At 40.6% G+C, this 14,879-nt stretch overlaps 1 protein-coding gene across 1 annotated transcript in view; it reads left to right on the top strand.

Moving 5' to 3' along the window:
• Positions 1 to 5,970: 5,970 nt before the first annotated feature.
• slc25a26 (solute carrier family 25 member 26) overlaps positions 5,971 to 14,879 on the top strand; it is a 72,537-nt gene continuing 63,628 nt past the window's right edge. Inside the window, 3 exon segments of the mRNA XM_072666081.1 lie at positions 5,971 to 6,098; positions 10,015 to 10,171; positions 12,146 to 12,249. Of these exon segments, the coding sequence (XP_072522182.1) occupies positions 6,066 to 6,098; positions 10,015 to 10,171; positions 12,146 to 12,249 (294 nt within the window). The 5' untranslated portion in view covers positions 5,971 to 6,065.

Here is a 14,879-nt window from a genome sequence, read left to right as displayed (position 1 = left end):
CCATAATTACCTGTTCATTTCTGTTCATTCCCATGGAAAATTTCCCAACCCTACTGGGGACACACAGCTATCCACCATAGTTAGGATGTTGTGGTTGGCTCGGGGCTTGTTTCTAGTAGACCTACATTGTAGGACCGTGGCAGTGTGTGTATGTGTGTGAGGGTGGAAATACCTCTCAAATCCTGCAGCTACAGCATGTTAATGTACATGCAGACATACAAATTGACCTTTAAATAGCCTTAATAGCCTGTATGACAGTTGAAACCTTTAGCTGGAACTCCCGCTCTGTACGTAACACTAGCTGCCATACTCTTACTCACAGCACTGCACACCTTGCTTACATATGTCATGCTGCTACCCGACCAGACTGATCAACCTCAGCATACACCTCCTATTGTCTATGCACCTTGTCTCGAGTTTTGTCTCCTGTCCTTGCACCTGAAGAAACAATGAACGAGCAGCTGTCCAAATACTTTTGTCCAGACAAAAGTGTATCTCAAGTCTAATATTCCCAACTCAAGGAAGCTCCCACAGTGCTGAAATAGCTCCACAGCTCCACAGACTGCTCTGCTAATGTAGCATAATGCAGCAATGGATTTACTGCTCTGCCTGGATAAGATACAAAGCTTAAGCTGCAGACAAAGCCAGATTTCCATTAATGAGCTGAGCATACAGGGGGTCGATACACCTATCTGCACACACACACACACACATATGTGCAGTCTCTTTCAGACTGCTACCACTACAATATAAGCGTTGCTTCAAGGTATACGTCATCTTATATACCTTCTATGATAGTACAGCACATTCTAATAAATAAGCAGTTGTTTGGAGTAATGCCAACCTTTCAGTAGATGGTTCTGTAAAGATGAGGCATGAAAGTGTAAAGAATCTCTGTCAAATGCAAAGAACCTTCTCTTCATGAAAGGGTCTTTCCTAGAACTGTGTGACCAAGCCAGGCATCGCTGAGAAACCCTTATTTTTAAAATCCCTGCTTTGTACACAATGCAGAGTGTTTTCATATTCTGTCATATCGCAGTTTTTCCTTTACAGAATAAAGCTCAAAAGCTGAAGTACGCAGAAGGAGAGTGAAGAACCTTTAGGAGTAACCAAGACTTGAAAGCAGAAGCTTCCTGGGAGCATAAGGGGGAAAAAACAAGACATCAAAAGACCAACTCTCTAAGAACATGAGGAAGTAGTAGTCAGAGAAACAGAGACTCAAAAGCAGAAGCTTTCTAAGAACATGAGTGAAGAACCACTAAGTGGAACCAAGACTCAAAGCAGAAGCTTTCTAAGAACATGAGTGAAGAACTCCTGAGAGGAACCGAGACTCAAAGCAGAAGCTTTCTAAGAACATGAGTGAAGAACTCCTGAGAGGAACCGAGACTCAAAGCAGAAGCTTTCTAAAAACTTGAGTGAAGAACCACTAAGTGGAACCAAGACTCAAAGCAGAAGCTTTCTAAGAACATGAGTGAAGAACCGCTGAGAGAAACCAAGACTCAAAGCAGAAGCTTTCTATGAACATGAGCGAAGAACCAAGACTGGGTATGGGTATGGACTGGGTATGGACTGGTCAGTACCTACCAAAAGTGCTCCAAGAAAGTACAACTGGTGAACCAGCGACAGGGTCATGGGGGCAAAGCTAAGGATCATTCAGCATCTTCAGGATCTGCTCTAATGTTAGTCTTGGAGGCACTGGCGTCCATGCCTCTAAAGATCAGGTCAGTTGTGGCGGCACAAAGTGGACATACGCACTGTTCATTTTATGGCTGTGATATAAAGTACGAGAGATTTCCCAGCACCCAGTCATTATTTCCTCAGTCTGGAAGTTTCTACAGTATCTAACCTGATGCGAAGTCAAAAGCATGCTGCACACAAAGCATTAATCTCCACATTCGGGCCGGATTAGCCCCTGCTCCCTGCGCCCCAGTGGGCTCTGTAGTCTGTTACACCAGCGATCTCATGATGTCATTCTATAGCAGACGGAGATTATTTGATCAGATTAGCAGCATTGTGACATTGTGTGGGCTTGGAGTGTCCACTAGAAAAGCACAAAGGACTTAAACAAAAGCCCTCAGGCCGCGCTGGAGGCCGGGGGAAATAAACCCAGGCCTGAGAGTGTATTCAGTTACCCTGCACTAGCTTTGGATACTCGGATTGACTGTAAAAATTCATTCAGCCAAAGGAATTAGTTTAGTCTGGAGGCTGTTATTCAGCTAGGTCTGCATGCTGCATGCTGCATTAATACATGCTCAGGGAGAAGAAATGAGTGAAAGAATTGGAAGGAAATGATCAGTGTATTGGGTTGGATATTCAGGTGTGCTGAATTGCACTGAATGGTATTAAAATAAATTCATTTACTTCCAGTGATCATTTTCATTGTGGGTTTTTTTCGTTTAATATTGTTACAGATAAAGGTAGGTCTTTAGTCCTTTAGGAAATGCTGCCCTCTTGTGGGTGAACGTAAATACTACACATTAAATGCAGAACTTTCTATCCTGTTTTGTCCCATTATTAGATAGACAGTTTTATATATATATATATATATATATATATATATATATATACATAGATAGATAGATAGATAGACAGAAAGACAGATAGATAGATAGATAGATAGATAGATAGACAGACAGACAGATAGACATATAAATAGATAGATAGAAAGACAGATAGACAGACAGATAGACAGACAGACAGACAGACAGACAGACAGACAGATAGATAGATAGATAGATAGATAGATAGATAGATAGATAGATGATAGATAGATAGATAGACAGACAGATAGACAGATAGATAGATAGATACACATATAGATAGATGATAGATAGATAGATAGACAGACAGACAGACAGACAGACAGACAGATAGATAGATAGACAGACAGATAAATAGATGATAGATAGATAGATAGATAGATAGATAGATAGATAGATAGACAGACAGACAGACAGACAGACAGATAGATAGATAGATAGATAGATAGATAGATGATAGACAGATAGATAGATAGATAGATAGATAGATAGATAGACAGACAGATAGACAGACAGACAGATAGATAGATAGATGATAGATAGATAGATAGATAGATAGATAGATAGATAGATAGACAGAAAGACAGATAGATAGACATATAGACAGACAGACAGACAGACAGACAGATAGATAGATAGATAGATAGATAGATAGACAGAAAGACAGATAGATAGACATATAGACAGACAGACAGACAGACAGACAGATAGATAGATAGATAGATAGATAGATAGATAGACAGAAAGACAGATAGATAGACATATAGACAGACAGACAGACAGACAGACAGATAGATAGATAGATAGATAGATAGATAGACATACAGATAGATAGATGATAGACAGATAGATAGATGATAGATAGATAGATAGATGATAGACAGACAGACAATAGATAGATAGATACGGCGTACGGTGTAAGATAGCAACGGTGCTTGTGAATATATCTATGCTGATGGGTGGGCTGGTCTCGATTTGAGGGGTGTTCAGGTCAGTTTCTGGTGTACCGCCGTGTATCTTGGCCGCGGGAAACACATGTTAACTCCACTGACTGAAAACAGCCTGGGCAGACGTTCGTTACTATTTTGGCAGTGAATTGTCAACACAGGCGCGTGCAGCCCGACACTCGTACACACCCCCACACCCCCCGCCTTCTACACCACTGAAATAGCAATCCACCAAAGTCCAACCGCACCTGGCTCTTAAAGGGAATGGCAAGGGACACGCTGATTGGTTTATTGCACATTATGCCTGAAACACACCCCTAATTAATTAAGAGGCTTAGTTCATGCATTTTGCCTTTTGCAAATCGCTAAAATAGGGCCCTACATCCCTCCCAGTCTATAGACACCAGCTTCTCCAGGGTGTCTTCTGAAATCAAGGGCATTAACAGAGAGTTTGGTCCTCTTTGCTGCAGTAGAGGTGCTAGATTAAAACCAGGCCTAGTTCAGTAAATAAGGAGGTGAAGCTACTCCCATAGTGAATCCCATAGGTCATGTAGCTGACCTTTACAGAGGAGAATGGTAGGGTGTGTGTGTGAGAGTGAGATAACACTGTTATTCTCCAAGCCGGGTCCCTGTCCCCATACTGCTCTTCAAAAAGACAGATAGCAGGCAGGACAACCCTAGCAGTGAGCTGTGGTCTCACAACAACCTCCCTACCTGCACCCTCGGACTGAGCCTGACAGCAGCACATCCATCACTGGGCAGCTCTGAGGCGCACTGGACTCAGGCGGGAAGTCAATGGGACAAAGGTGATGCGCGTTCGGATATGGGAGAGATAAATATGTGAGGGACGTCATGGAGCTTAAGTCTGCATGTCCATTAATAATAAGATCTACCAACCTAGAAAGACATCAGGCCACATCGCGTACCTCAGAGAGAGCGGATCAAGATTAACATCTATACTCTAAAACGGCTCATAGATGCTGACCCTGGACCTTGTGTGGTACCAGATCAGTGGACTGACCACCAGCCTTGTGTGCTACAGTCTGCTGTTCTCTACAGGCTGGAGGAACTGTGTGTGTTACAGTCACTGTGCTTGTCCTCATATCTTTGCTTTGTCGTTTTTCATAGTTTCACTTCATCTGAAGGGGCAGGCTGACCCATACAGCATACACACGGGCCAAACAGGACCACGCCAGAACCATTACTTATTCATTCATGCTGCTACACTCCTTTCATATATTGTAATTATGTTGCTGCTACTTTTTAAATTTCTCTACTTTTCCACTTTCCTATTTATGTCAATTTTTTTATATTTTATTTATTCAATAATTGCTCTTTGGGTATATCTGGGACCTTGAGATCACAAGTTCGTTCTACCCCATGTACCACATGTGATGCCAATGACATTTAATTCTCCTTTTTACCCATAAACAAGACACGGCTGAAGTTGCTGGGTTGGAGCCTTGCTCTATGCAGCCCTCTAGAGGCTAAATTAAGGAATGCCTAAAAACGCATTCTTGGAAATTATTTTTTTCATGTATTATTATGATTATTATTATTTATTTTATTTTATTTTTTACTTTATTTTACTTTTTTTAGAGGGGATTTGTTCCAACTTTTTTTTTAAATCTAAAAAAAGTTAAAATATAAAAAAAAAAGTTAAATATGTTTAAATCCATTATAATGTAATCATTTTATTATTTTAGGTTAGAAATACGTATTTACAGTCCCCAAATTCATAATATAAATGTAAATAGTGGTGCTGTTAATAACATCCATTCAACTTCGGATCAGCTTGAGTCCTATGCGCGCGCGCGCACACACACACACACACACACACACACACACACACACACACACACACACATACACACACATACACACACACATATACTACTTCCGGCGGGATCGTACCTCCAGAAACAGTGTTGCTAATGTTATTGTTTTTAAAGCTAGTTTACTCGTGTTTATTGGCTTGTAATTATGTATTTTTATTTTATTATTATTTCTTTGTTTGTTTCATTTCACTTATTGTATTATTATTATTATTATTATTATTATTATTATTATTATTATTATTATTATTATTATTAACACCTGTATTATTATTTAATATTGAATATGCTTTTCGACATTATACGCTCATTATGTTTTATTCTTAGTATTATATTTATTTATGTTACAGTTCTTGTTTATCCTTTCTCCAGTTTATAGCCGCCTTGTGTTTGTATACGTTTCTTATTTTGTGATTTCTTCCGTTTCCTCTCCTTTTATATTTATATTTTATATTTACCATTAAATTGTGTATTTAATAAATAAATAAATAAATAAATAAACAAATAAATATTGTTTAGTTTGTTTCTTTTCTTTTCTCTTAATCGTCGTTTCCATGGTAGCGAGTCCACGGCGTGGTGCGCGAGTTGCGTTGCCGAGTCACGTGACTCGGCAGGGACGCCTCCAACATGGCTGCGCCCTTCAGGTGCATGTTTGTGTGTCAGTAGGGAGGCAGATGTGAGACTCTGCGGACTTTACTGAAGCTTTAACAGAAGGGTGAGAGACAGCTGTGACTCCCAGCAACATGGAGAGGCGAGAGTTCGTGGCGTCGCTCGTGGTAACAAGCTTATTTTTTAACGTTTATCTTTGAACGTTATGCTGTGGTTAGAGAGCGAGTCCTGCGAGCTAGTTTACAGACCCGCAGACAGACCCGCAGACAGACCCGCAGACAGAGGGCTCAGCTCCAAGACCGGTCAGGAACAGCTCTACCTGCAAGGTCACGCTGCCTCAGTCTCTCTACTTTCCGGTGACGGCTCTGTTGTCCCAGTGTAATCAGGAGCTCGGTTAAAGTGAAAGCATCTGTGCACAGGGCAGGTCGTGTAGCAGTACAGAAGAGGCAGCTCAAAACAAGCACTGCTGAGGAACCTTTAGACCTGCAGAGGAACTCCACCATGCATTCAGTATCTATCAGCAGAGGACACGAAATCTGTTTGTATATATGTATATGTGTGTGTATGAGAGAGAGAGAGAGAGAGAGAGAGAGAGATTGTGATTGTGACAATATATAATATATATATATATATATTTATGAGAGAGAGAGAGATTGTGATTGTGATAATAATATATATAGCTATATATGAGAGAGAGAGAGAGATTGTGATTGTGATAATAATATATATAGCTATATATGAGAGCAAGAGATTGTGATTGTGATTATATATATATATTATCACAATCTCTCTCTCACATATATAGCTATATACAGTGAGTCCAAGAAGTATTTGATCCCTTGCTGATTTTCTTTGTTTGCCCACTAATAAAGACACTATCCTTCTGCACTTTTAATGGTAGATATATTCTAACATGGAGAGACAGAATATCAAGACAAAAATCCAGAATATAATTTTAAAGAATATATTTTAATTAATTTGTATTTCAATGAGGAAAATAAGTATTTGATCCCTCTTGCCAAACACACTCAATACTTAGTGGCAAAGCCTTTGTTTGCAAGCACAGCGGTGAGACGTTTGTTGTAGTTAACCACAAGTTTAGCACACACACCAGGGGGAATTTTGGCCCACTCTTCTTTGCAGATCCTCTCTAAATCATGAAGGTTGGTGGGCTGTCGCTTGGCAACTCTGACCTTCAGCTCCCTCCATAGATTTTCGATCGGATTGAGGTCTGGCGACTGGCTGGGCCACTCCATGACCTTAATGTGATTTTTCTTGAGCCAATCCTTTGTTGCCTTTGCTGTATGTTTAGGGTCGTTATCATGTTGGAAGACCCAACCACGGCCCATTTTCAGATCCCTGGCAGAGGGGAGGAGGTTGTCCCTCAGGATTGTGCGGTACATGGCTCCATCCATCTTCCCAGTGATGCGGTGAAGTAGCCCTGTACCCTTGGCAGAGAAACACCCCCAAAACATTATGCTTCCACCTCCATGCTTGACGGTGGGCACAGTGTTCTTGGGGTCATAGGCAGCATTTTTCTTCCTCCACACATGGCGGGTGGAGTTGAGGCCAAAAAGTTCAATTTTGGTCTCGTTTGACCACAAAACCTTCTCCCAATAACTTGGTTCATCTTTCAAATGATCATTGGCATACTTGAGGCGCGCCTCCACATGTGCTCTCTTCAGCAGGGGTACCTTTCGGGCACTGCAGGATGTGAATCCATTGTTGCGCAAAGTGTTGCCAATTGTTTCCTTGCAAACTGTGGTCCCAGCTGCCTTCAGGTCATTTGCTAACTCCTGCCGAGTGGTTGCAGGACGATTTCTGACTGTTCTCAGCATCATTGCCACCCCACGAGGCGAAATCTTCTTTGGAGCACCGGGCCGAGGTCTGTTGATTGTCATGTTATACTCTTTAAACTTTCTGATAATTGCACCAATAGTTGTTACTTTCACATCCAACACCTTACTAATCTTTTTGTAGCCCATTCCAGCTTTGTGAAGGTCAACAATTCTGACTCTGAGGTCCTGTGACAGCTCTTTGGTTTTACCCATGTTGGAGACTTGAAATCTGTGTGATCTGTCTGATTCTGTGGACAGGTGTTTTTCACACAAGTGATTAGTGAGAACAGGTGGCTTCAGGTCAGGTAACAAGTTGATTGGGAGTGTCTAACTGGTCTGTAAAAGCCAGAACTGCTAATGAATACTAAGGGATCAAATACTTATTTCACTCCATGAAATACAAATCAATTAATATATATTCCTTAGATTTATTTTCTGGATTTTCTTTTTAATATTCTGTCTCTCCATGTAAGAATACATCTACCATTAAAAGTATAGAATGATCATGTCTTTATTAGTGGGCCAACGAAGAAAATCAGCAAGGGATCAAATACTTCTTGGACTCACTGTATATTATTATCACAATCTCTTTTTCTCTCTCTCTCTCATACATAGTATCACAATCTCTCTCTCTCATATATATTATCTATATTATCACATTACAATCTCTCTCATATATATTATATATATTATCATATTACAATCTTTCTCTCTTATATATATTATCACATTACAGTCTCTCTCTCTCTCATATATATATATATATATATTATCACAATCTCTCTCATATATATATATATATATATGAGAGAGATTGTGATAATATATATATGAGAGAGAGATTGTAATGTGATAATATATATGAGAGAGAAAGATTGTAATATGATAATATATATAATATAAATGAGAGAGATTGTAATGTGATAATATAGATAATATATATATATGAGAGAGAGAGAGAGAGAGATTGTGACTCTACAAGAAAATAAAAAAGGGTCCAAATTATGTCTAAAAAAAAAAAAAAGTACTGGTGATTAGGGATGTCACAATCCGATCCAATAGACCACAATCCTGGTCAATTCAGACAGTTTCAACCTTGGGGTTCAGAGCGCCATCTCCCATTCCCCATCAGCAGCAGTGTGGACGTTCTCAGAAGGTAAATAAAGGAGTTGAGGTTCTGCAGTTTGGAGCTATTTGACATTGGAACCTGAAAACAGACCATAATATCTGAACCTTTATAAAACTGTCACTAAAATGCTAAAATGTTTTACCAGCGGGAGAACCGGAGAACCGCTGGCCTTTCTTTTTTTTTTTAACCAGCACTAAAGAGCACATTTAGAACAGAGTGGAGGCTAATGCTAATACACACAATCTCTAATCACAGCACTTTCACCCACTATAAACCAGTTATTACACACCAGTAGACCACTTCCCCCTCCCCACAAACACACACACACACACACACACACACACACAGGAAGTGATCAGACTGCGGTTTGGTAAAGGAGCTGGGAGCTGATTGGTCAGGGAGGAGAGTCAGACTGGATTATACACTATAAAAAAAAGTCATTTTAAGAAAAGTCTCGACTAAACTAAATCAATTAGTCCAGAAAGTCTGATTATAGAAACTGATACTAAAAATAAAGGAATTATATTACGGATTAATCAGCAGCTCATCTGATGTAAACTGCGTGGCTGTATTCTTTATACAAACACAGAGATCAGATCGAAATCATCTGATACTCAGCATTAATAACCTTTTCTGACAGCAATTTTAAAGACATTTTACATCCAGAAACCAGAATGGTTCACAAGTATATGCTGAAAATATAGAAAATTACATTACAAGAAATTGTGCTCAGAAAATAACGGTAATTTATCTTGTTTTATGGTAAATCTGCTGTAATTAGGCAGTTTGCCTAATTCCACTGATGGTGAAATACACAGAGTAGTGCAAAGCCAGTCCAACCCAGACAGGTCTCAACCGGCTTCTGGTAATTTATCTTATTTTATGGTAAATCTGCGGTAAAACTGTGTGCACAGTGATACTCTATCAGCCAAGAACATCTCTAAACCACGCTCTTTCAGGGAGTTTGGACGTAATGGGATTCATGACACATATTGAATGGGGCCTAAGTGAGCATTTTTGTACCATTTGTATCTTTGCTTCCGACCCTTAAACACTGTGATAAACAAACCTTTTGTACCAAACATTTTTGAAAACAAGCTATTTTCATTTCCCCAGGCTGGAGGTTGTGCAGGCATGTGTGTTGACCTCACCCTTTTCCCCTTGGACACCATTAAGACCCGCTTACAGAGCCAGCAGGGCTTCTACAAGGCCGGAGGCTTCAGGGGCATCTACGCTGGAGTCCCCTCTGCTGCCATCGGCTCCTTTCCTAATGGTATGTCTCAATTTTGGCTTTGCAGTGCCAATTTTGGCTTACCTGATAGCCCCAGATTATTATTATTATTATTATTTATTATTTTAGTATTTTTTGAAGCAGACATTTCCACTTAAGCGTTACAAAGGTAAATGCCAGTTCAGCAAATCAAAAGAGCAGTTTGACAAAGAATCAGATTTACAGAGGTTAGATTACTGACTATGTATTTGCAGAAAGTGTAAACATGCCTTGTGGGGAAGCAGAGTATTGACTTTCATGCAGACATGTATGAAGTAGACCCAGACATGAGTAAAAGTACAGGTGCTCTATCAGAAAAGTGACTTGAGCAGAAGTAGAAGTGTTCTTTAAGCTGCAGACTTATGTGGAAGTATTAAAGGTATTCAACATGTTTGTACTTAAGTATTGCAAGTAGTTTATTCTCAAATTTACTACTTAATTACTGAAAGTAAAAGTATAAGTCAAGTCAGTTTCATTTGTATAGCGCTTTTCACAAAGCAGCTGTACAAAATCAGTAATTAGTAAAAGACAGAAAAAAAAGAAAAATAAATAACATAAATAGACATAAATGAAAAATCTAAGACCCCCAGTGAGCAGCCAACGGCAACAGTGGCAAGGAAAAACTCCCTCAGGAAAGAGGAAGATACCTTGGGAGGAACCAAGACTCACAAGGAGGACCCAACCCCTTCCTCCTCTGGTCAGAGCTTTTTTATAAATTATTGATAAAAGTTACTAAGCCACCTATAGTGTTGGTGTGCAAAATATTCATAACCATGGTGTGGTATAACTTAATATAGTCATGGCAGTGATGGTAAGAGTAGTCATAAATCATAAACCGTGTTCTGTAGTTATTACAGAAAGTCAAAAATATCAGTGTTTATATTATTTCAAATGCTCAGACTTCAGGACTGTCACAGTTCCTCTGGCTGTAGTAGAAGGACAGGACTGTAGAAGACATTCATGAACACGAGTCTCAGTTCACTCTCTAAACAAACTCAGACCTGACTCAACCCGCCACATACAAGAGCTTCATCTGTAAAACCAGTGAGGAGAGCAGCTCAACCCCCTGAGCTTCACTCCCTGTAAACTCAACTACAGCTGAAAGATCTCAGGCCATTAGAGCACATACGAGTATTTGCAGGAGGTGAAGATGGAGGAGGTGGTTCTTCTTCTTCTTCCATCTGGAGATAAACTAACAGAGCTCTAGCATTAGTGTCCTCACTGCAGCAGCGGAGTGAGAGGAAGAACGGCAGCATGCTCGTTCACGGCTCGATCGCCTGTTCTGCTCAGTGTTGAGGTGGCTTCATCGAACCCGGTGACAGCGCCATCTAGTGCTCTGGTGTGGTGAAAATGTGCATTTGAACCATTTTTATAATTGTAACGAGTAACGATGCAGCACATCAAACACATCAAATGGAAAAGATAACACTCTGATACAGATACAGTATTTTAGTGCAGTAGTGAAGTACTTCTACTTCTTAACTATACAGCTTAAATGGGATAGACACCATTAACCCGATACCTCATACCTCAGCCCAGTACAGTGAGTCTCGGAACACAGCAAAGCTATCAAACACAGTGCTAGATAAGCAAGTTCTTCATACATTCATCCGTTTGCAAAAATGGTTCTTCTGTGGCTTTACTTTACTCCCTTTGTAGCACCTTTTTCACTATTTTTAACAGTTCTTGACTTGTTTGCTTCAGTTTACCCCTTATTTTTAGCTTTTTTTATTTATAATTAGTAAAAGACAGAAAAAAAAGAAAATAAATAACATAAATAGACATCAATGAAAAATCTAAGACCCCCAGTGAGCAGCCAACGGCAACAGTGGCAAGGAAAAACTGCCTCAGGAAGGAGGAAGGTACCTTGGGAGGAACCAAGACTCACAAGGAATTATTTTTTTACAGCCTAGAACTTCATGGCATGTTGACATCTGCAGATTGATCCTAACGTCCAGTCTTTCTGTTCGTTTCTAGCCGCCGCGTTCTTCGTCACATACGAAGGCACCAAGTCTTTCCTCTCTGGCTTCACGCACATGGCTCCCATCACACACATGATCGCCGCCTCGCTTGGAGAAATCGTATGTACCCTGTCATCTCCCTTATGTTCTGTTCCCAGTTGCTGTTTTGCTGGTCATCACTCATTCCATGTCTAGGGTCCAGATGAGCAGTTTGGCTAATTCCGCTAATAGTGAAATCGGCTTCTGGACCGTGAGATGTTCACCAGTCCCACCACACCAGCTGCTGGAACAGTTTAAAAAATAAAAGTGCTTCAAAGGGCGTTTTGAGGGGGGCCCGTAGAAGAAACCATGTGTGACTCCATGAAGAACCATGTTTCTAATAGGGAAGAACATTCATGGTGAAAAATCTTCATATTAAGGAACAAAAAAGTCTATGGCCTTGCTCAAAGAAAAGTTTGAAGCACATTTTTATTTATTTATTTTTATTATTATTATTTTTAAGAGTGAAGATCCTTAAAGTCCTGTAAGTTGTGAGGTGGGGCCTCTATAAGCATCGGTGAGTTTTGGGTGCCTGTGACCCTGGTGCCGGTTCAGTGGCTGGTTGTTCTTCCTTGGACCACTTTTGGTAGGTACTGACCACTGCATACTGTGAACACCCCCCCCCTCCCAAGCCCTGCCTAATGTTTTGGAGATGGAGGTTCTCCATCACAGTCTGGCTCTTGTCAAAGTGGCTCAGATCCTTACACTCCTGCCTCCAGCACATCCACTTCAAGATCCTAACCGTTGACACCTACCATTAGAATGAGATAATTAATATTTTGCACTTCACATGTCAGTGGTTTTATTTTTATGGCTGATTAGTGTAACTGTTCAGTTTATGGATAAAAGTATTAGGACACCTGCTCATTCATTGTTTCCTCGACTTCTCTACAGGGACTAGGCAGGCTGTGTGTGTGTGCATTTGCACATCTGTGCCAGCAATGAGTGCAACTTCAAGCAGCTGAATGCATTCATTAGAAGGGGCGTCCACAAATATTAGGACATGTAATGTACTTGTTAACCTGAATTATCAGATGTTACGTTCGTTAGCCCGCTTGTTTTGTATCAGGGTCCTGACCCAGTGCCCCTTCACTTTGATCTCGGCCCAGAGCTCTTCTCACGTTCCTTTAGACAAGGAGCGTCAAAAGTGCTAAAAATGCTAACGTGGCTAGCAGTGAGCGAATGGAAGCTGGCAGGACATGAAAGGCAGCTGTTTTAATTTGAGGTGAGGAGGAGGTCAGGCCTGCGTTTAACCCTTCCCTGGCCGCAGAGGGATTTGTGCTCTTCAAAGCAGGGATTTGAGGCCGCGGAGATGAAGCCGTAGCCGCGTGTGCACGGAAGGGAGTGTGTGGCCGAGCTCAAAAGCCTGTAATCTGAGGGTTTAGCCATGAAAACCCTTTCGCTCAGGTCATCCAGAGAGGAAGACGTTTTTTACGTCTCACTTGGGAAGCGGGTTCCGTGGATACGGTTCCCAGAGCTCATGGATGGATTTGCAGTGTTTATTGCTGCCACTTGAATCATACGTTTTAGGGTTCTGCACAGGAAGTGCAGTGTGGTACACTGATCTGTAGGGGGCAGTTTAGCTGCACTCATACTGTGACATTAGAAGGGGTTCTGTTTGATTATCATGTATATTTTATATAGTTTTTAGCCAAATTTATAATCTGGCTGTTTAAGTAATGCACTGTACAATATGTATTCACTGTATTAATTAATGTTATTGAATTATTATTATTATTATTATTATTAATAATAATAATAATAGTAATAAATAGCCAACAAATAAAAGCAATGCAATGCGATGCTGATTTTAAATGCAAACACGCTACGTGTCCAAAAGTTTGTGGACACCCCTTCTGATGAATGCATTCAACGACTTTTTAAGTTGCGCCTATTGCTGACATAGACGTGCAAATGCACACACACGCACAGTTTAGTCCTGTAGAAAAGTACTGCCAATAGAATAGGACTTTCTGGATCAGATAAACATGATGAACCTATTGGCACCTAATGCCTAATGCTAGATGTGGGCTAGAGGGGTATAAAGCCCCCCCCCAGCATTTAGCTGTGGAGCAGTGGAACTGCTACAATGATTCTGATACAATTCTGTTGTAATCTGCTTTTTAAAAAGTGTTATTTATGTTATTTAAGCAAATAAAACGTGTGATAAAAAAAATTTGATTAATTGCGGCCCCTAGTGGTCCGGCAGAGTAAGGCGCTGTCAATATGACCAGAGGATCATTAGTTCGAATCCCGGTCATGCTGCTAGCCATTGGCAGCCGGTACACCGCTCTTTCCTCTGGCTTCAGCCTCCCTGTGTCAGGAGCATAGTGGGAGAATATGTATAGGTTGGGTAAATGGTGATTCAGATGGGGAGAAAATGGGTGGAAATGGGGGGGGGGTGTACGAAATTAATCGAGAATAACGACACAAAAAAAATCTTGCGATTATGTCACAAAATATGACAAATATGTCACTAATTGCAAGTACTTTAAAACAAAAATAATGAATCCAATTTTACATTTTATTGTGTTTATTCGTTATAGGGAAGCAAATGTGGAGGAAAGCGCTTCAAGCTCCTCGAGCTGAACCTCAGAGATAAACTCTGGGATGAACTTGCTCATTGATTGGGTGACCCATGGTGGGGTCAGAATGACTAGGCTGATCAAAAGGGCTCTGTTCTGTGCTTTGAGGTGAGGGGTTTAACGTCT

The sequence above is a fragment of the Salminus brasiliensis genome, chromosome 21 (genome assembly GCF_030463535.1).
Source record: "Salminus brasiliensis chromosome 21, fSalBra1.hap2, whole genome shotgun sequence".
Classification (NCBI taxonomy): Eukaryota; Metazoa; Chordata; class Actinopteri; order Characiformes; family Bryconidae; genus Salminus; species Salminus brasiliensis.
The sequence above is the reverse complement of the archived record's forward strand: the minus strand, read 5'-3'. Positions and strand labels throughout refer to the sequence as shown.